Here is a 22,539-nt window from a genome sequence, read left to right on the forward strand (position 1 = left end):
AGAAAGTTGTTCTCCGCAAAGGTTATGTTTACGGTTTCGGTGATATGTAAACAAAACGAGTGCTAAAACGGTTGTTGATTTCTACAAGTGCGTTTATTATAAAAGTTTGGTTCTTGTGGTCGATGAAGGTATAGATTCGTTACATTAAGTTGCACACTTTTGAAGCACGGTCCTCCGGACGAATTTCCTGGTCATCTTTAGAGTACTTTTTGTCTGAAACGAAGTGCATTAGTTCTAGCGATTAAGTGTTTGTTTAAATGACAAATTACCATCATTCAGGACCGTTCCGGCATTCCGGCAGCTAACATCCATGCTTTTTGCCTTTAGGCCTCGCAGGAACTGTTTCATCTTACCGCGCGAAGTGGTACTTCCCTGACTGCTTTTGCTCTCCACGCTGAGTTTGCGATCTTCATCCTGGTTATTGTTGGAATCGTTGGGCGGCTTATTCTTCCCGTTTTTGGCCAGAGCGTACGGTTCAGTTATGTCATCTTCATCGTTGAAGGTCGATTGTGACGAGATGCTTCCATTCTCGTCGTCACTGTAGTCGATTAGCTGGCTTATGTTCGGGGTTGGAGTTTTTGCATGCAGCACATTGTCCCTCATGATCTCACTGTGTGATGCATACTTCGGATCGAGGCGGTTTTTCTCGTTCATCATTTGTTCCCCTAGCGCTGTGTTGTCCTCGGCTGTAGTCACCATCGATGTCATGTCTATACCATTGTCAATGAATCGTACCTCTGTTTCGTCGGTCTCAATCTGAATGCACTCATCCTTGGAAAGTTCCTTTGCAATTCTCTCGTGTCGAAGTCGTCTCTTTTCCTGCCGAATAAACTCATCACTTAGTTCGACCCGCGGCAGTGGCATCGGTGTTCCATTGCGAATTTTCTGTTCCTCGTTACAGATAGCCGCTTCGATGCTTTCCACTGCCTCGCAAAAATCGATCTCAATCGCTGGAGTTTGATGTTCCTTCGGGAAAGCTTGAACCAACGAGTGCTCCAGCCCACTGGATACGTTGGCCACACGAAAATCTCTGAATTTGATCAACTCTCGAAAGTGATTCGAGGGTGTGAAGGGACTGTCGTCATCGTAGGTGGTCAGAAGCCGACCTTTGCTCGTAGCAAAAGATGTAAAGTTGTCTGCCGGGGCAATTTGAGTAATGTATTCATCTTGGCGCAGGAGCTGGTCAAACTGCTCCAATCGTTGGAACTTGAGGTCTTCGAGTTTCTGAACACGATTGCAACGATACACTTGATTATCTTCCAGTAGAAGATAGATCAGATCGTTTCTCGTAATTTGGACGGACATGACCTTAGCCGGTAGGACGATGATGACCAGCTCCTTAACGACAGGGATCGTAATCTTCTGAAACTTTCCAGCCAAATAAAGCTTGTTTGATTCGGAAACCATCAGAGTACAATAGTTGCCACATTCGACCAGCTCGATCCGTTCTTCAACGCCTATGCGATCCGGTTTGGTTAGAATTTTCAACGAATCGACTCCACCCAACTGCTGGTGGCTGTTGTGACCCCAACCGAAACAATTGCCAGCACTGGTTCGGACTACAAAGTGACAAAAACCGGTGGCGATGTCCACGATGCGCTCGTCTTCCTTCTCTAGGCATTCGGAAAATTCAACGAGCTCTACGGGGGTGTGAGTGTATTCGGTGTTGTCCGTGGTACACTTTTGGAGACTATCCGCTTCGAATAGGGAGGCAATTTTCGCATTGAAGGGGAACACATTTTTCCCGGTGTAGAAGATTTTCCCTTTTTCTGAAAGTAGATCGATAAGGTATTGAATGACATGATTCATAGTTTATTATCTTTTAGGATCGCACCGGTTAGGATCAGCCCGTACCCATAGGCACCGAATCGGGCATCCATGACTCGTTGTTTGAGTCGCTTCAGGATACGAACACATGAAGGTTTCTCGCAAACCTCCGTCGAAGCTAGACCCAGCTGGCCAAACTGATTTTGGCCCCACACGAAAAGACGTCCAGATTCTGTCGATGAAACAAAAAACAAAAAGAAATGTGACCTTCAATAAGTAGTTCAAATTAGCTTTTGCCGTGTGTGGCCATGACCCCCCGAATCATCGACTTCTTAGTGCGATGTAATTTGCATTTGTTTGTTCACCTTGAAGTCTTCTTATTTGGCGCAAGGTGGTGGTAGTCGCTGCGGCATTTATCTGCGTGGGTGGTTGCAAACGTGACCACAGTAACACTTTATGGTGGCAATATTTTTTGTGCTTTATCGCCAGAATCTGGTATAATGTGACCATGGGTGGAAGTTGAAACAAACAACAAATTATAGATCTGAACGTTTTGTGCCTTTCATGTGGCATGGAATTATACTAAAAACCATACATTTTCGTCATCTATCAGTCTCGACCACTAAGGTACTGATGGTGGTGACCGGGTGGAAACTACTATGATTCATGTAATGACGGGTCCAGAAGGAATACCCTACCTTTTTTCCTAGACCAGCAGGTGACAGTTTAATTTTGGTTCGCATTATGGTCGAATCGCACGCGATTAGAGAATTTCAAACGTTGACGTCAGGACGAAAATGTGTAAGCAAATGATATACGAAGTCGTACTTTGTTGTTATTATCTGATGTCGATCGCGACAACAAAGTCATTTGCTATTAAGTGTTCTGTGCTAAGGGATAGATAACTTGCTAATGTTTATGAGTTGAAACCTTACTTTTTTTTCGAATTGATGTTTTTGTAATAGATACGTAGCTCACTACATACAGTGAATTAGTTTTTGATTCATGTTTAACCCAGTAATCCAGTCAGATTTCATCGACTTTCTCTTTTGATAATCACGGCTTTACCAACCAACTTCACACTATTTTCGCTACATAGTTTGATAAAGGAGGTTATCATCTGTCATGCAGTATACAGCGCTGGTAGCTAGTCACTTTTTAGTGACTTGGTCACTTTTTTCAAGTCAGTCACTAAAAAGTCTCTTTTTTTAAGGCCAAGTCACTAAAGTCAAAAAACTATTTCTTGTAATAAGTCACTTCAAGATTGATTATTCTTTGCATTGTGACATTTAATCGCCTTTCTCTATATATAGGATGTCTACACATTTTTCTGGATAAAATTACCTAAGTTTTCCAAGTAAGTAAGTCCAAGATTTAAAAATATTCAATGTCGTGAAGTTTCGTATTCCATGTACAAGTTCAAGATATTGAAATTTTTTAAAAAATCCAGAGAACTAAATTTATATATTTTTAGATAGTTTAATGATATTCAGCGAAGTTCCGAGTACTTCGAGGACGATCAGATAGCTTCAGAATAATCCCATTAACTTAAGCAAATTTGCAGCGACTTACAAGGAGTTCCGTGGAATTATAGGGTATTCCAAGAATTCTATGATTGATCCAAAAACGTCAGGGAATTATGGATATATAGGGTTAACTACCCCATTTCCGGCCTATTCAGCACAACCAGCACTTAGTTTTGCTTAATCTTAACCGTATGTACCGTAAGATTTGATAAAGAGAAATCAATCGTTGAGATATTGTCAAAAGCCAAACTGCTTCTTGACGCCAAACTCGGCCTACAGATTCTAAACTAGGCCTAACGCATTGAAACGCCAATGAATTCACTTCGGCCTATCGGATGAAGATAGAAATTGATTCGGTCGGAGCGCTTCTTTTGTTTTTTGGGAATAATGGGTGCAAACGTTCATATCACGCGTTCTCATTGACTTCGTTACGTAGCTTATTATCTAAAGTATCGTACCAAACGCATAATTGATTGTTTACTTTGAGATTATGGATTTATTCGAAGTTTTCTGCTCGATAGGCCCAAAATGGGCGATTAGGCCGAACTAGTTCTCTACCCTATCAGACAATTTGCTGGATTATTAAACAAATTTAGAGAACTTCAGGTAAGCATAGATAAGTTCAGGGAAACTTCAAGGCAAATCAATTAATTTCAGTAAAGTTGAGGGTTCTTAAAAACTACTGATAATTTCAGGGCAGTCTAGAGAACTTAAAAGAAATTCAGCAATCGTTTAGACACCAGAAAAGTCTTGAATATTGAAGAAGTTTTAAATTAGTGTCGATAATTTAAGGGAAGTTTTATGAACTTTAGAAATATCTTGAGAACCTAAGTGAAAATCATAGAACTATATTAAATATTTCGTTCTAATTCCACATAAATTGCGGGATCAAAAAAGTTCCAGAAATTTAGAAAAAATTCGGGAATTTCACAGAAGGACAGTGGTTTTAGAAACATTAATTCATAGAAATCTATGGAGCTTAAGATGAGATCCGCGAAATTTTATGAACATTAGCAAAATGCGGGAGCGGTGGGCGTTGGCCAAATTTGGATTTTTCAGATATAATCCTAAATAGGACCTAGATTATTTAATACTCTAGTAACCTCAAGTCCGTGCTCTGTCACAATGTTTCATTGTGATTAATCAACACTCAAAGGGGTAAAATATCAAATTTGGGGTGAATTTGAAAGAAAGGGAACTTGGAGTGTAGAACGCACTGCCCACTGGACGATTCTGAAGCCTGGCCAAGTGAGTGGGGTATGGGTTTATTTGAGTGAACGTCATTTCCAATGTATATATTGATACATTCAAACCATTGGCATTTGAGATAAGACAGAGATAGGATGCGGAGGGCCCGCTTAGGGGAAGCGTAACCCATGTTATGGTTTCCATTTATTAATTAAAGTTCAGATAGGCTGGAAATGACAGGTTCATAGTGAGAAAATGTACCATATGGGGCCCGTTCACTGATCAAAAATCAGATTCACATCGTCAGACCCTGCCCAAGAATAAGGGGATTGACGATGTCTTGTCAAGTTTATTTTGAATTTGCATTTTGCATTTAATACACTGAGTCATATGTCTTAGACCAGTTCCAGATTAGTTTGCTATTAATATCTTCTGCATCGCAGTTCGCGATAGATTACTAAATATGGGTTCTCTTTTCCGACCATAATAGTGTGAGGGAAGGGGGTGAGTTCTGGATCAACAATGGAGGGGGGCCCATCGGCATTTGTGGGCAGACCGTCCAGAGCCCATTCCTCACGGATCGGAGGCTGCTCACGCAGGCCAACACCATCTTCGTGTAGGTGGAAGTTTCCCCTATCCGATGATGGTGTTGGTTTGCGTGGGTGGCCTTCGCTTTGTGAGTGGGGGGCTTTGGAGCGGTTTGTTTGCGAGTGCTGATGGGCCCTTTTCTATTGTTGATCCAGAGTTAAACGTTGCGATATGAGAGCGAATAGAGGCAAATAAATAGGGAAGACAACACCATGACCCAAATAAGTAACCAATGCATGCGGCTCACACTTAACTTGTTCTATTTCTTTCTTTCTTCCTATCATGTACTAATATTAACTGCCTGAGGACAAATGGGAACACGACCAGAAGTTCAATAGGAGAAAAGTAGCGAGAAAATTCGAACAAGAAAAGAAGAATTAAACTTGCACCGGCAAGAGGAAGCAGACAGGAAGGATCATGCTGGTTGGAGACAGCCAATGTATACTGGACGAAGCTTGTATCTAGGAAAAGTCGTATGTGCAGGAAACCGTAAGTAGGATAAGAATCGTAAAAGGTGTGTGCTTGCTTGATAAGATCCTAGCTTTACTTTAAATACACGGTAGGAATCGAATATCCATTTATGATTAAGGTTTTGCCCATTTTTCAGTGGGAGTGGCAATACTCATTGATGAGTGATTTATCGTACCCATTTATTAGTAACTGTTAGCAGCTAATGATTAATTGATTTACCTATTTTAGAATTACCTATACTACTATACATCAGAACCTCATTTCCTTCAATTACTACTCCGTCGCAGCACACACCTTATATGGATCGCTAACCTTTATTTAGTTTCAGCATTTTCGACATTATAATCAAAAGGTGAGTTTTAAAAGTATAATTACCATGCATATAGATAAGTTAATGTACCAGAACCTGGACGGACACGAGCCTACCCAGGGGAGGACCCGGATACGACCACCCATGTGTGTCTAGAGTATCGCACGAGCTGACGAGTGCAACGGGAAGGACAGTAGGTGTATAGACTAGGGGGTTGGTCCCTAGATAAGCCTTCTTAGCGGAAGGCACAGCCTATGCACTGAACAATTACAATTACAATTACAATTAGCAAAATGCGGGAGCATTTGAAAGAAGTTTAGTGAGCTCCGAAAATTGGAGGGATTTTAGGGGGAGGTCAGTTCCATTAGTTTAAGAAAATTAGTGTGATTTTTATAGCAGTTCCCAGATTTCCAGATAACTTTAAGATTATTTGATGTCTTCGCATAAGTTCAGAAGTTCACTGAAGCTTAAACATTTTTAGGAAGATTTAATTAAATTCAGCGCAGTACAACAAGCTTCATGAAAACTACAAAAACATTAGAAAAGTATTGAGAATTTCAGAAAAGAACAGAGAACCTCAGAGCAGTCCCATCAACATTAGAGAAGTCACATAGATTTTAAAGAATTTTAGAGAACTTCAGTGAATTGATAAACCTTTAAAGGAGATCCATGATCGTTAGAAAAATTGAGGAAACTTTAGGAAGTCCTGTAAAGTTTAGAATTTGAGGAGACGTATTGTGAGCATCAGGCTAGTTTTTCAAACTACAAAAGAACTTCAAGGCAGTTTCATTTAATTCAGGAAAAAATTGAAAACTATCAAGTGGTTCTGAAGACCTCAAAATAGTCCATTCCATATTCAACGGAGATTTCCTCAAAATCTCGATGAAGCCATCTTCAGAATTGAATTTTCTTTTAGTTTTCCTCGGAATTACCATGAAATTCTACACAATTACAAATCCTTTGGAAAGATTCTTCGAATATTCATTGAATTAATTTCAGATTTCCTTTTCAATCTCACTCCTTCCCTTGAAATTCTACTCACATTGAAAATCTCCTAACAATTCATTGGCATTTCTCCTCAGAAATTCCTTAGATTTCTTCTCATAATTTGTTTGGCAAACTCTCCTGCATTAATTTTCCGAATTCTTTTGAAGATGTTCTGGAGTTATTCTCACATTTAATTGTAATCCTCCTTTTAGTATTTTGAAAAAAAAATCCAAGGACTTGTGCTCCGTAATAATTTTTTCCCACAAACTTTATGAAATTATCCTCGGAACGCCCTTGGAATTTTCCGGTGAAGTTCACAAGAAGTGTGCTCCCATTTTTCATTAAAATTTACTTTTAGCTCAATTCAGGGTTTCTTTTAACTCTACTCAAAACTAAGGCTTCTCATGAAATCTAAAATTCCTCAGAACTACCTCGAAAGCCGATTGCATTTGATGTTTTTCTGAATGATTTTTTTTCCCAGAGCTCCCTTGGAATGAGGTCTTTAGAAATTATAATAAAATTCCTCGAGTCTTTAAAACTGTGCATGGAATTTGACACCAGATTCTTGAAAATTTCTTGCAGTATTATAGCTGTTAAGTCCAGAACTAGTTCAAATTATTTATTTTTTTTAGGAAATATGCATGTTTAGGAAATATGCATGTTATTTGTTACTGAAGATTAATCCACTGTGAATCTTTAAAGTTCATAGTGTGAATGAAAATATCGAGAAAAATTAAATGGTTGTGTTTTAAAATTCATTATTTTCTTGAAAATATCCTTAGTAAGAATTTTTTTTTTAATTCTTTGAGACTTCCAGGTTTTATAAGGAGACAAATAAATTCCTGAGGATGCCCGGTTTTCTAGATTTTTTTAAGTTAGTAGACACCGTGACTAATACCATGGGTTTGGTTATATACTTTCTGTTGAATCTTTTGCTTTAAAGGTTCATATCGTACATAAGTGTTTATAAGATAATAATTGAATAAGTCTAAAACATCAAACATTTATTTGATGCGCTTTCCCTTAGGTCACTTTTTAGTCACTATTTTTACAACTATAAGTCACTATTCGGTCACTTATTTATTCAACATGGTCACTAAAATCACTATTTCTGACAGCAGTGATCGCTACCAGCCCTGAGTATAGCAACCGCATCAAGGAATATTTTTGCGTTGAGTTATTAACTAATCCCCTCAGTTGAGAGCAAGCGTAAAGTTCTAGTTGGGGCATAATAGCCAAAGAAAAAGAAGAAGATTCGTGAGAAGATTAATTTGTTTTTTCTTTAAACCATTTGGCACAAATAGCATCCCTAATATAAAAAATACCATACTTGAACACTAACCCAAATGATAGAAATATTCCACAAATGGTTTGGATGATACCCTTTTTTTATACATGAAGGAATCTGCTCCCAGACACCTGAGAAGATAACTCAGGGTGTGGGGATGGGAGATGTAGCGCTCCCGACCCACTAAACCTTACCCTGTGCTCTAGGCCCTTGCCCTCCCCGGAATCACCCGAAGGCATTACGCCATGGGAGGGGACCGGTTGCGCTATGGCGTATCACTAAGTGTTGTGTCAGATGTGACACTCGCTACTGCACAGTGAGCAGCTGTGCAGGGCCCTCCTCTTGTTGTTCGCCTGAGTTCTAGAGCAGACGTGATAGCCAGCCAACTGTCCAGGGCCAAACAGGACAGATGTGACCGCTTACCAGCTGCATGTGCTAAGCACTCTAAGAACCCGGTGTCACTCCTGCCTTTGCACAACGAGGGTTTGTGCAGGGCCTATCAAACTTCTGGGACGAGCTGGATGGGGTTCCAGCGTCCTTACTCTGCGGTAGTTCGTTTAGCCGCAATATCTCTCCCTTGGGTTCGATAATTAACGTTTCCAGGGCACACCACGAGGAGGCGAACTACTTCATGCCCCTGGATGATACCCTGAACACGTCTTTAACCAAAATAGCCAAAAACATTTTATTAGGAATGAAGCATGTTTGCAAAACTGCTAGGGGCACGCAATAACCTTAAACTCCAACGCAGGCAACGGCTGTAATTAAATTGATTCCATTAACTACTGCTTTAATAACATTAATTACACAATATAGAGCAATAACTTCATGTTAACTTTATTAATTACAGTTGAAATTTCGTAATTAAAGTACATTAATTGCATTTTCAGTACTTTTAATTACATTAATTACGGATAGATAATTTTAATTACCGTCAGTACTATTTCAAAACGCATTAATTACTTTAAGTATTTTTGATTGCATTTTAACTTCAACGCACCAGTTCTTTGTATTGCGTGCCCCTCGCAAAACTGTGGGTACTCAATTAGAGTATCGAATGAATCGTGAAATTAATAGATAAATGCACACAGGACCATTTAAATTGTTAATCTAGATATGTCCACTAAATACATAAACACAAACAAAATTGTGGTGAGCATTAAAACAACAGTTCGAATTAAGCGAGATGAACTGTAAAGCTAACGGTCATTTCAAAACGTAATCAGACATTATACCATTTTATTCCAGATTAGACTGGCATAAACGAACACGCTAAACATAAAATGATTAGAGGTAGAAAAAATCGATGTTGATTTTTCAATCGTCGTGGACATGGAAAGCTGTTGAATTGTGTAAATAGTAGAAGATTATATATCCGTGAGGCCGCTAATGATTTTGGCATTCCGCGCAGCATCGAAAAAAGGAATTTGGATGGAGAAAAACTGGATCAGCGCCGGTGGTGTAGTGGTAAGCGTGATTGCTTCTCAACCAAAAGGCGTGAGTTCAATCCCAGTCGGCGCTACCGGGATTTTCTGAGGCATAAACTCTCTGATCACGCCTTCGAAAGGGAAGTAAAGCCGTTGGTCCCCGGTTTATGAGCTAATGGTTCGATAGATAGGGTCCAGGTGTCGGTAGCATTGGTACTCAGTACGGAAAACAGTTTTTCCGAAGGAAATGGAACAGGAGTTGGCTAACCACATAATATCCAAGCAAGATCGTTTATTTGGCTGGAACACTACAGATGTAAGACAACTTGCTTGTGATCAATCTACCAAACAGTTTCTGTAAGGAGACCAAACTCGCCGAAAGTGATTTTCTAAGAGACTTCTGCAAAAGACACCCAGGAATAACACTTCGAACCCCTGAAAAAACGTCAGTATCCCGAGTTAGTTTCGCCCAGCAACTACAATCTTCAGGAGACATCAACGAGGACGAGATTATGGTATCTTTCGACGTCACAGCTCTTTTTCCCAGCGTACCGGTCAAGGAAGCGATCAACCACCCTAATAAAAATAACCATAAAAGAGAGCTTAACGACGTGTTCGGGGTATCGTCCAAACCATTTGTGGGATAGTTTACCCATCCGGGATGCAGTTCATGTATGGTATTTGTTTATTAGGGCATTTGGAGGACTGGCTATTAACACAACGAGAGGATGCAACATGGAGAAACCATGGAGGCCCAATGGGAAATCCCATATCCCCCTTCCTGTGTGAACTTTTCATGGCCAACTTGGAGACAATTCTTAAGGAGAAAGGACTATTACCAAACCGTTGGTGGAGGTTTTTTGACGATATCTACAGCGTAGCTAAAAGGGAAGCTCTTTCACAATTTTTAGATGAGATCAACAGAATTCACAAGGATATCAAATGCACTCACGAGGTAGAAAAAGACGAAAAACTCGCATTTCTCGATATTCTAGTCATCAGGGAATCGTCATCATCATCTTCGCTTGAAACCGAAATTTACAGGAAACCAACAAGCACTAAAAGAGTTATCCCCTGTACTTCCAACCATTCGTTCGAGCAGAAAATGGCCGCCTTCCACCACATGATTCATCGGGTGCAGACTCTTCCACTCAGCGATACAGGAAAGGTCAAGGAATTACAGTACATCTTCGAAACAGCGAGACTCAACGGATACAAGTAGACCACAATCCAGGCAATCATTGATAAAAAAGCGAGAATTCTACAAAGGAGATTATTTGCAACCCTCACCGCAGCACCTGAAACAACTGGTCCGCACTCGTGTTTATTTCAGTTACCATGGGGACGTAATTTGTGATTAGCCCCGGTCCCTTTCAAATTGTATCAATATTTATGTACGGCCTTAAATTAGAAATGACATTTCACATTCATCTAGTGATGGCCGATTTTTATTCGAATAATCGATTAATGGATCAACGAACCAAAAAGTAAACTATGCGTAATCGGTTATAGGGTAGAGCACTACTTCGTCGTAATCGCCCATCTCCGTTCTAGCGATCTGAAAAGATCAATAATATCAATGATTTCACCGTTCACAAATCAATAATAGCATAGAGGTAACTCTAAGACCAGAAGGTCCCGAAGAAATGAGCTCAACTTTTTGGCTCAGCTCTGGTACTATCTTCGGTCCCAAGCTAATCGGTTCACCCCTCGAAACTTAGACAAATCCACTAACCCCTCATTTTATCTGTCAAACTTTCATAGCGAATCAAAACAAACATAGTTTAGTACTGGAATTTATACTAGAATGGGGTACGGTAGTCGATTTGCTTGGGACCAATAGGCTAGTCAAGTAGTGAGCCAATTGTAAGCTAAGACCACAGTTAAAATAATTCGGATTATATTTAGTTTTCACCAGTACACATAAACAGTTGAAATCATTGTTAGGATCCACTAAAGACCCAGTTAATGTTTTAGGTAAAGCAGGTGTATATAAAATAAGCTGTAATCATTGTAACAAAGTATACGTAGGACAAACCAAGAGAACTTTAGCAACTAGATTTAAAGAACATATAGCGGAGGTTAATAAGGCCAAAAAGCAAGAGGAAGAAGGCCTAACATATGGTTTCAAATCAAAGGTTGCAGAACACATCTTCACAGAGGACCACCAACTATCGACGGAGGACATCACGATTTTACGAACCGTATCTACACCATGGAAATTGGATGTTGCAGAAAGCCTCGAGATCAACAAACAACGTAATTCAACTTTACTCAACAGGGATCAAGGAAACGGACACACATGGCTTTTCAAGTTACTATCTAAGACACATCAACGAGTAAGCAGCGGAGTACCTGCTGTTACAGGAAATTAAATTTAAGTTTACCTAGCTTTTAAGTGAACATGTATCTGTGTTAATATATATTCGGTAAAATGCGATGTTTTTAGCCCGAGTTTGATGTTTCAAAAAGCCAACTGTGGGAAAGTTCTTTAATATGATGGAGCAGATTTACGTTTTTCCAGTAAAGGGAAAAGGCAGGTTGGAACCCTTTCCTCTGCAGAGAGAGGAATTTAAAGCACTGGTGTAATCTGCATGTCTGCTACAGGAGTCTATGTCTCTCCCAAGATGAGCTAACAATTGGGGCACTAGCAGGAACGCTGTTCAAATCACATCCCTGCGAAGGATGCAGACGGATTTATTCGTTGACTGGTTCAGGCATTTCCTGCGGCACACAATACCCACGAATGAGGATTCCTTTACTTATCATTCTAGACGGTCACGTGAGCCAAACCAAGAATTTTAATTCATCGATTTGGCTAGAGAAAACCATGGTACTGTCGTATCGCTACCTCTTCATTGCACCCATCGCCTACATCCCTTGGACGTTTCGTTCATGGGTCCACTGAAGTCGTATTATTCGATTGAAAAATTCCACCGAGAAAATAACTGACAGTCGGTAAAACAGACCAATATTTCTACACTACACAAAACCTAATAGCACAAAAGAAGCGGAGCGGCTCGAAAACTTTGGTGACGAACCTGCTATTGCAATTTTTCAGTGTATCCACATGGCAACACTACTTCTGGATTGTACTAGCATTTTCACCAAATGTACTAGAATGTTTTGGTTCTATCTCTTTCACTCTACTCAAAAATCAAATGCATAAAAAAATGACAAAATGATACACTCTTTGGACACTGTCAAAGATCATTGCACACAAAATCAACTTTGTTCAAATCAAAACAAAAATCTGGTGGCTGATGGCACAAGCTTCTAAGAAAATTCTATTACAGCGAACCACATTATTTTAATTGATTTCTTCGCCAGTTAGTCGTATATTAGACGAACTATGAAAGTGATGATAGTTTCAAAATTTTCCACGGAGAGGTATACGAGTGCAATCTTAAATGCTTTTATTTTGAAAATGATTGTTGCTACAGTTGTAGAAAAGCAAAAATCTATGCATACACCTAAAAATCTGAAAAGAAATTATTTTTTCTATATTATATATCTATTGAGTAGTCCTTAAATTTTTTACTAACGTAGCATTAACCAGATTTAAATAAAATACTCCATTTGCAAAATAAAGGCATTTTAAGATTGAACTCGTATACCCCACCGTGTAAAATTTTGAAACCATCATCACTTTCATAGTTCATCTATTCTCCACGAGTGCCAACTTTGATTTGCCAATCACTTCGTTTGTGCTTATAGTACGTTCAGACTATGGCTGATATCATGTAATATAGGCTGTCTTGCAATAAGCACTCATGCGTCAAATTTTGATCGGAAATCGTAGGTATGATTTTTGATATCAATATAGTCTAAGCAACTCAGCACATTGATAAATTAAACTATTCTTATTTTGCTTAAAATTTAATCAATTAGACATTAAACTCAGTTTTATCATATCGAATGATTAAAAATGAATTATCTCTTCTAAAAGTAATCATCTGATATTAAACCCAGTTTAATCATGGTTTTTGATTAAATTGAAAGTTATCTTGCTTGAATTTTTTTTTAAATATTTTTGATTCTTTTTTAATTATTTATGATTTATTTTTAATCTTTTTTAATTATATATTAATATTTTAAAATAATAAAATTTAATACTGAAAGATAATTTTTTTATCACAAGTGATTATTTCGAATTTAATCATGCATGACAATTTCCGAAGTAATCATGGCTCCTCCTAAATAAGGTGAAGCGGAAATTTGTATACTTTTTATTTAAAATTAGCATCCAACTATGTAAATCGCTGACTTCACACAGAAGTAATACCAACAATCAATACGAAACTAACGATTTTAAATTGGCTCATTACTTGACTAGCCTATTGGTCCCAAGCAAACGATTAACGTACCCCATTCTAGCCAAAATTCTACTACTACACAATGTTTGTTTTGATTCGCTATGAAAGTTTGACAGATAAAATGAGGGGTTAGTGGATTTTCCTAGAGTCGGTGTATAATGAGTCACGCCAAGAGTGAAGCCAAGTCTACCTATTGAACCGTCAAACCGGCTACCTATCGGGCAAAATAAACAAACATTACGATGCTATGAAAGGTCCACGAAAGGTATTGCAATAAAATATAAAATATAATTGAAGAAATGATCATAAACACGGTGAGCATTAAATTGTCATGGGATACGTTCGGTAACGATCAGTAATGAGAATTTCTACTATTTTTTGTTAAGATAATTTGACAAAAACACTGATATAATAATTTACTACAGCCGCATTTTTTTCTCTCGCTAGAAGTCATTTGAAGTTGTTGTAGAAGTCCTATGTGGCCAAGTGAAAAGAATGGGAATCTTTCGAAAACCGTGATGCGAGTTCAACTGTTTTTCTCTTGGCGTGACTCATTATACACCGACTCTAGATTTTCCCATGTTTCGAGGGGTGAATCGATTAGCTTGGGACCGAAGAGAGTACCAGAGCTGAGCCAAAAAGTTGAGCACGTTATTTCGAGACCTTCTAGTCTTAAGGGCCACCCACATTAGATCCGTTTGCGTTGCGTTGACGTAAATTTGACAGATAGACAATAGATTCAGCTGTCACTTTGCCGCAACGCGTCCGATCCGGATCTAATGTGCGTGGGCCTTTAGAGTTACCTCTATGCTATTACCATAGAGGTAACTCTAAGACAAGTAGGTCCCGAAGAAACGTGCTCAACTTTTTGGCTCACCTCTGGTACTATCTTCGGTCCCAAGCTAGTCGAATCACCCCTCGAAACATAGGAAAATCCAATAACCCCTCATTTTATCTGTCAAACTTTCATAGCGAATCAAAACAAACATTGTGTAGTACTAGAATTTTGACTCGAATGGGATACGTTAATCGATTTGCTTGGGACCAATAGGCTAGTCAAGCAGTGAGTCAATTTAAAATCGTTAGTTTCGTATTGATTGTTGCTATTACGCTCACGACATTATTCGATTGGGTTCGAACGGGATTTGATTGGCTTCGAGCCGGCGCCGGTGGTGTAGTGGTAAGCGTGACTGCTTTCTAACACCCCAATGGGTCTGGGTTCAATCCCAGCCGAGGTCGGTGGGATTTTTCTGAGGCATAAAAATCTCTGGTCACGTCTTCCTTCGGAAGGGAAGTAAAGCCGTTGGTCCCGGCCACATTCGATTGCCCTCAATGGATGGCAATCGATGTCCGTCGGTGATTGGCACTAGATTGCGGAACAGAGCGGAACGTTAAATAAAGGACAGAAGAAGAAGAAGAAGAAGAAGAAGATTGGCTTCGAATCGAGCAGCAATCACTAAAACCTGTTTTCCCGAAGTTCAATCCAAAAGAACCGGAAAACAAACCTGCATTAAGGCAGTGTTCTATTTGGTGACAATCATTGTTTAAATATTTTGTTTGCTGAATTCTCAGTAAATTATAATTATGCCGTGCTAGCTCGGCTATATGTATTGAAGAGCCTGAGATTCATTTTTAACTTTGTACATGTACAACTACGCTTAACACTTATTAGCTACTATACAAAGCAATACAAGGTTAGGTTATCTTTATTCAGCCAGAGGCTGGTTCATCTCTTCAAAGCAATACAAATAAACAATACTCGCGTCACTTTTCAAATAGACCAATGTAACATATCCACCACTTTGAGAATATCGAAGTTGAAGTTCGACAGATTATGATTTTAACTGTTTAGAAATAATACATTTTGCAATACTGTTTTTAATTCAGTCAGTGAATAATAACGTTGAAAATTCAGTAGAAACGGTAAAATCACAATTTACTTTGAATTTCATGCTACTATATAGAAAAAAAATTACATAGGACAAATCGAGTTGTACATCGGACATGTTACATACACAGAAAAAAAAGTTGTTGAATATTAAATCCAAACTGCTGCAACCAGGTCAATCCATCGGTTGTGTAATATAACGTTGTACGATGTACATCGATTTTGCGAACAAAATTACATCCATTGATGTAATATTGTATCTGCTTTTTGCTATTACATCGTTATTTCATACATCAGCTTGAAATACATTGATCGATATTACTTATATTAGCAAAAGATGTGTAGGACGATTTTTCTCAATGACATAATCAATGAGTGTTACATTGGACTTTTTGTCTACATGATACTAGATTCCCTTTCACAGATTTCAGAGTAGAGTACCTTACTTTAGATTGGCCCACCTCTGGAAAATGAGCACCAATTATGTTAGGCAGTCCGAATGACCGAAGTAACAATCATGTACCCATCATTTAAAACTGTACATTGGACAATTTTTGATATATGATTATCTTAAATAAATGAAAGTAAATTTGCATGGATGTTTTTGTATCACATACAATGATATAAGAGCAATAGTTTGTATCGCTTAACTCGATTTGTTTACATTTGTTACTTAGGACCTTTTGAGAAGTGACGCGAGAATACAGTAGTTCGTATCTGGGACGGAAATTGACAATCGGATAGCGATTTCGAGCCAATTTGCGGTCAAATCCGAGCCAGTTTCTGATCGGTCGATTTGACAGTAGCAATCGAGGAATAAAAAGGACAGAGGGATCGCATCAATCTGGGGCAGTGATGCCGGAATCAATGTTGACGTCAGTGGCGTTGTTAATTTTTTTATATTTGCGAAAGGAAAGTTGAAAAATTGAAAGCACTGCAAATTTTAAGCGATGGGTATTGTTGTTTGTTTATGGTTGTTTTTATTGTGTTGAGCAAAAATGATGTACAAGCTGCTAAACTGCTCCAAAATATTTTACATTCTTGGCATTATTGGTCAACTCCGTCAAACACCACGCACAACTTTCCAAAGGGTATTCTTCAAAAACATTAAGAAGAGTTAGAAGCTCGATTGTCAAGTCCCGTCCCGGGTTCGTATGCCTCCGCCATGGCAGGATGGCCATGTTTTATTTTCTACTAACTGAGTGTGCCCGGCCTTGCTCGGGATTCAATATTGGCTTGAGTTTATGCGCCGATTCAACAAAAGCATGCTATATTTTCTGTTTCATTTGTATTGGAGCCCCCCCCCCTTACAGAGGGGAAGGGGTCTCGAACCATCATAAGAACCTTTCCCGGCCCCAAAAACCTCTGCATACAAATTTTCACGCCGATCGGTTCAGTAGTTTCCAAGTCTAAGTTGACCAGTCTGGCGTTTGAGTAGAAATAATTGCCAGAAAATTCAAAGTTGCCTTTCGGACTTTTTCGAAGTTTATCAATTTTATATAATTGTTCTTCAAGCATAGGATTATAGGCTAATCCTTGAAGCATAAGCTTATAGAAAGAATTATTTTCTGGATAGAAGTGAAATTTTATTCGAGTTTCGTTAGGATGGCCATCTTGCCCCACTTTTCTCTACCCCACTTATTTTTCAATAACTTTCTTTTTTTTCCTTGATTTGTTTTCCTTTTTTCCTTTATTTAACGTCGGTCTCTGTTCCGCAATCTAGTGCCAATAACCGACGGACATCGATTGCCATCCATTGACGGCAATCGAATGTGCAGGAAGGCAGCTTCCACACCTGCGTAGGATATCGCACCCATTCAACACACATGGGCCGGGACCAACGGCTTTACTTCCCTTCCGAAGGAAGACGTGACCAGAGATTTTTATGCCTCAGAAAAATCCCACCGACCTCGGCTGGGATTGAACCCAGACCCATCGGGGTGTTAGAAAGCAGTCACGCTTACCTCTACACCACCGGCGCCGGCTGATTTGTTTTCCGTCGATCTTGTTTTCCGTGCTGAGCACCAATGCTACCGACGCCAGGGAGGCAACTCCCACACCTGGACCCTACCTATTGACCCATCAACTCATGAACCGTGGACCAACGGCTTTACTTCTCTTCCGAAGGAAGGCGTGTTCAGAGATGTTATGCCTCAGAACATCCCGGTGGCGCTGACTGGGATTTTCAATAACCTTCGAATAAGTGCAGAATCCCGGTCAACCTGCATAGATTTGAAAACTTCAGGCTATTTGTGATCGATTGAAACCAATTTCCGTTAAATAATCTCGTTTTCGTTTGCATGTAACACTGTTTGATATTACTAACCGCACCGAGCCTTTATTCCGGGTGGTGAGCGAAGCTGAAGAAGAAGAAGATGACTATGGGCCCCTTCTCGGAACGAGTGTTTTGTTAGTGGACCAGGTCTGCGTATCAAGGTTGGATTCTGTGATGATAAGTATCACATAAAAGGTAAAATAGGTAGCATCATCTTTATCGAAATGTAAGTATTATTGCTAATAATCATAACTAGATGATATGCAAATTTATATGATAGATACCTGGATCAACGTTATTTAAACATGCGCATTCAATCGCGATGGCATCTAATTCTGCATTTTAAACCTACCCAATACTGGATCGAGAATCGTTCAAAAAACCTACCCAATACTGGTTCTGTTTGATAACCGTTTCGTAATTAATTATATTTAGGGAGTCCCAAATACACTATATATAAAAAATTCAATCATAATAAACTGTAATAATACAGCGATATTTTTGCCGGATAACTAACTTCAGAACGAAGCTATATCATAGACAGCATCACCAGAAATGCAATAACAATAAAACTGTTAATCGCCTTCCGAATCAACCGGATTCCGACAATACCAAACGGAGTCGTTCCACTGAAACGAGAAATAATGATAAACCCGGTTCTGTAGAGTACAATCTCGCACTCTCGACTAACTCTGTTTCTATCTTCTCTTGTTCCTTTCCAGGTCAGTATCCGCTTCTGAACATCCACCGACAATTGACCACTTCCCACCACTTCGGCTTATCTTGCCAAACGGAAATAAAATCCTTTGGTAACAAAAACCCCATAAGCTCATATTCTAGGTACTCACCGCAAATAACGCCACTTTGCTTGTTTCCGCAAACAATTTTTACCACTGGATCATTTTTTATGAAAAAATAACTCTGCTGTTGTGGTGGTCTCGGGGGGCTGAGACCGTTGCATTGCTGCTGCTGCTGTAGATCTGCAGCGCTGGTCACCATGGCCATACCGGATGAAGCAGTTGATGAGCTGGTTTGCCGTTTCGGCGTAGGCGTTGGTTCTCCTCCACCGTGGTCATCATCCGTCGTTGGTTGCTGCTGCCGCCCTTGCCGAAGCGGTTGGATGTGCCGGTGCCGGACGGTTCCAATCGTGTCGGATAAATATGATTTCCCGAGGGTGAACACGGCTCCCGTTTCTATTGTCGAACGGTTCCGGTGGTTTGTAGTTTGCAGGTTGTGAGGTCAGGAACGGGTGTGTATGTGTGCGTGTGGGGGGGTGGATTTATTATTTGTGGTTCGGGATGAGAAAAAATGCGAAAAGTTTGCGATTAATAATGTTGATTCGTTTTCGCTGGGATTGCGAGCGGAAAAGTTTTACCGGTTGGGTGTGTTAGGTAAATATTTGAGGAGTTCATAAACGGTTTTCGAATTTGCGGAGGAGATGTTCGTCGCACAGTGGTTTAAAAGTTCATTTTGACGCTCTCAATTAATAGCACCGTGTAGAGTGGATTTAGAGTAATGACGCCTTGAGCAAAATTGATGGGTATTGACATATTGCATCTTTGGAAGAATTTTGTGACTAATCCCCCTAAAAGTGAGATGAAAAATTTATTTTTCCCCAATGTCGAGATAGAGCGTTAACGTCTTCAACAAAGTTATAGCAAAAATTGTTACACATAACTTTGCTAAAGACATGAAAGTCGTATATTTCACCTAAATCGAAATAATAGAGAGGGTTGTTTGAGTACGGACCCCCAAAAACACTTTCTCTACAAAAAAACACATAGGGGAAATGCAGGTAATGTCGGCCTAAGTGTCCCTTATTTGGGTCCATATATAAATTCAGCAATCGACTAAATTTTCAATACAGACCAAAAATATCCATTAGTAACGTCCCAATAACGCGTTCATTTAGATACAATTGATAAATAGCAGATTTTTAGCGATGGGCCCAATCTTAGATCCATAGGCCAGCATTAGAGACATTTCCCTTATTTTCTTTTATTTTAGCTCTTCACTATGTTCTATAAAGTTGTTTGTCAAACTAAAATACACAACTTTCTAGAACATACTATACCTGCATGATTTGAATACGATAAGGTATTGATAATAATTTCTTCAATTTTCAACATACTTTGGACTTGTGTATCTTTCATTGATGCAGGTAGGTGCAGACGAGGTCAAATGCATCTAAAACTACATTAAAAGAGCTTTCAAATGGCGGTTCACTTGTCCGTCCAAATTTCAGAATTTGTAAAAAAAAAATCAGGCGTAACATTTGATAACAGCACAAAAACTTTTGTAAACAAACTTTTTAAGGTCCTTTACACGCGAACCGAAGTACGCTCATGCAAACCATCAACATCATCGAATAGGGGAAACTCTCACCTTTCCGAAAGTGGTATTGGTTTGCGTGGGTGTACTTTGGTTCGCGTGTAAAAGGCCTAAGAAAGTTTGTTTACAAATGCTTTTGTGCCGTTATAAAATGTTACGCCTGATATGTAATTTGAAAAAAAAATATTAAAGATGATAATCCTTTTAAAAAAAATTCAGTATCCTGAACATGGAATCACTTCCGAGATCTAGTATTTTAACTTATCTTATTTCAGTCATAACATTATCTCTGAAACCTTAATTGAGGGGGTTAGAAGGAAAGGGGTGTAAGTTACTTTGATCGATTCTCTTCATCGACTTTCTCTTTCGTTAATAATTCAGCTGCAAACACATTCCTTGATTTATGTGACATTCTGCTTATGTGACATCAAGCTTCTATTCACTACCAGACATTTCTGCGACTTTACTGACTGAGCCATTCAAACAGTAACTGCAGTAGCATGTTAAAATATACATTTTTCTTTCAGTTTAATTCTTCATCTGATGTATAAGCCTTCTTTCAACCTGATCTATAAGCTCACTTCTAATCTACGATTATAACTTTTCACAGTTTTATCCTAAAACCATGGCTTCCTACAAGCGGACGCTACTTTCTAGTTTTGTTATTGTAGTTTCACTTCAAACAGCAATTTACAGCCAAACACTGTATCCATACTAAGCAGCTCTATCCCCCTTCCATGAATTTTAATTTTCATTAGTTTCACTTCATCCAACATTTTCAATTCACATTTGCGTTTGAAAGCATCTCCGTTGAAACCCGTTATTTGAACTCCCCGAAAAAAAAAATGCATCAACCGACGTGCTTTTCCGTAATATTCGCAATCCAATACAATGTGTTCGTAGAATTGGCGTTAGGATCCACTTGTGCCAGTTTTTCCATATGCAGTGCACGGCCAATGAGGTCAACCCAAATCTGAGTTCAGTTTACTCATAATCGCAAAAAGCACAGGAACTCAGCGATGAGTAAATTTGCCTCATGCCAACAACATTCCTAATATAAAAAAAGTAACGATTGAATTCTCTGTAGTGCCCTAGACTGAGTAAAATTTTCGTCAGTTTCCTTATCTTCCGGCAGATTTTGTTGAACTGAACTCAAATTTGGGTTGATCTCGTAGGCCGTGTGTATCGCACCTGGAATTTCCATTTTCGCTCCAGCTCCAGCATAAACCAATGCACAATGTTTTCCACTTCACTGTTTCACTACGAGACCGGTGTGAGCTGTGTATGAGTATGAACGTAATTCACCATGCAAAGTAATAAGTTTTAATTTTCCTAGGCAGACAAACATAGCAGCTCCTTTCACATGAATGTGTCGAAAAATGTTAACTTTTTAATGCTTTCAGTTTAGAATAATGTAGATTCATGTAGGAACTTTTGAGAAGTTTTAAACACACTCGTTACACTGGCACTTGCCATTACCGTTGGTTCTTTGTTTCTAGTCCATGAGTTGTTGTTAATCCTCTTGAGGTCAGTTTACTACTGGCAAGAAAGGACGATAAGCTCCAGCAAAAAAAAAACAGAAGTCCTGTCGAGTGCCAGCAGACTGTGGTGTGGTTCCGAGCTTAGTATACGAAGTTCTTCGCACACGGTAACACGGGAGGTGGCACTTTGTGGTTTGTGTGTTTGTTCGTCCTTTTACTGTTCCTGTTGCACGCGAGGCTCAGGTCATTTGGGTCTAAGCAAGGAGGGGAAAGCAACCATCATAGTCGTAGTGGCGGGTGGAAACTTTGAATGGCACTGATTCGAGTGGTCGGAAATGTGACTGTGTGTTTGTGCGTGCAGTAGAGGTGAATTCTAACGACGTTGTCCTTGCAAGAAGGCGATGGTAAGAAATGGTGGATGGAATGTATGTGTCAGAGAAAATTAGTAGGGTCAGATCGTCTCGACGTTGTAAATTTAAATACCGAGATTAGAAGCGGTCTATAAATAGGGGAACGCTTTTTAGAATGGTGCAACAGGTTTTTAAATATGTTTAATGAAGTTAATCAAATAGGCCCAAAATATACCGATAAGATTTATGAAGTTGACTCATATTTAAGATCTTCAAAGTAATAAACATCTAACCCTCAAGGCCTCTGAATTTAGTTTTGGGCCTCAGATAGCCTATTCAGTTAAGG

The 22,539-nt window shown here is 39.2% G+C and overlaps 2 protein-coding genes across 2 annotated transcripts in view; one reads left to right on the top strand and one right to left on the bottom strand.

Annotated features, from left to right (window-relative positions):
• Positions 1–22,539, top strand: part of barc (RRM1_TatSF1_like and RRM2_TatSF1_like domain-containing protein barc) — a 281,458-nt gene that overhangs the window by 174 nt on the left and 258,745 nt on the right. The gene's annotated exons all lie outside the window — the stretch shown is intronic.
• Positions 84–22,006, bottom strand: LOC135703428 (uncharacterized). The gene is made up of 5 exons (XM_065224660.1): positions 21,554–22,006; positions 18,880–19,224; positions 1,835–1,999; positions 270–1,769; positions 84–213 (listed from the first exon to the last, which is right to left on the bottom strand). Exons 1-5 carry the CDS (start codon positions 21,564–21,566, stop codon positions 140–142), a joined length of 2,097 nt encoding a protein of 698 aa, XP_065080732.1. The 5' UTR covers positions 21,567–22,006; the 3' UTR covers positions 84–139.

Source organism: Ochlerotatus camptorhynchus, unplaced genomic scaffold, assembly GCF_037179485.1.
Source record: "Ochlerotatus camptorhynchus isolate MF236.1 unplaced genomic scaffold, CSIRO-AGI_Acam_v1.1 ptg000213l, whole genome shotgun sequence".
Taxonomy (NCBI): Eukaryota; Metazoa; Arthropoda; class Insecta; order Diptera; family Culicidae; genus Ochlerotatus; species Ochlerotatus camptorhynchus.

Coding starts and splice junctions, on each gene's coding strand:
- LOC135703428 (XM_065224660.1), bottom strand. Junction 1,770..1,834: donor GTACGGGCTGATCCTAACCG/GTGCGATCCTAA, acceptor ATCTACTTTCAG/AAAAAGGGAAAATCTTCTAC. Junction 214..269: donor CGGAACGGTCCTGAATGATG/GTAATTTGTCAT, acceptor ACTTCGTTTCAG/ACAAAAAGTACTCTAAAGAT.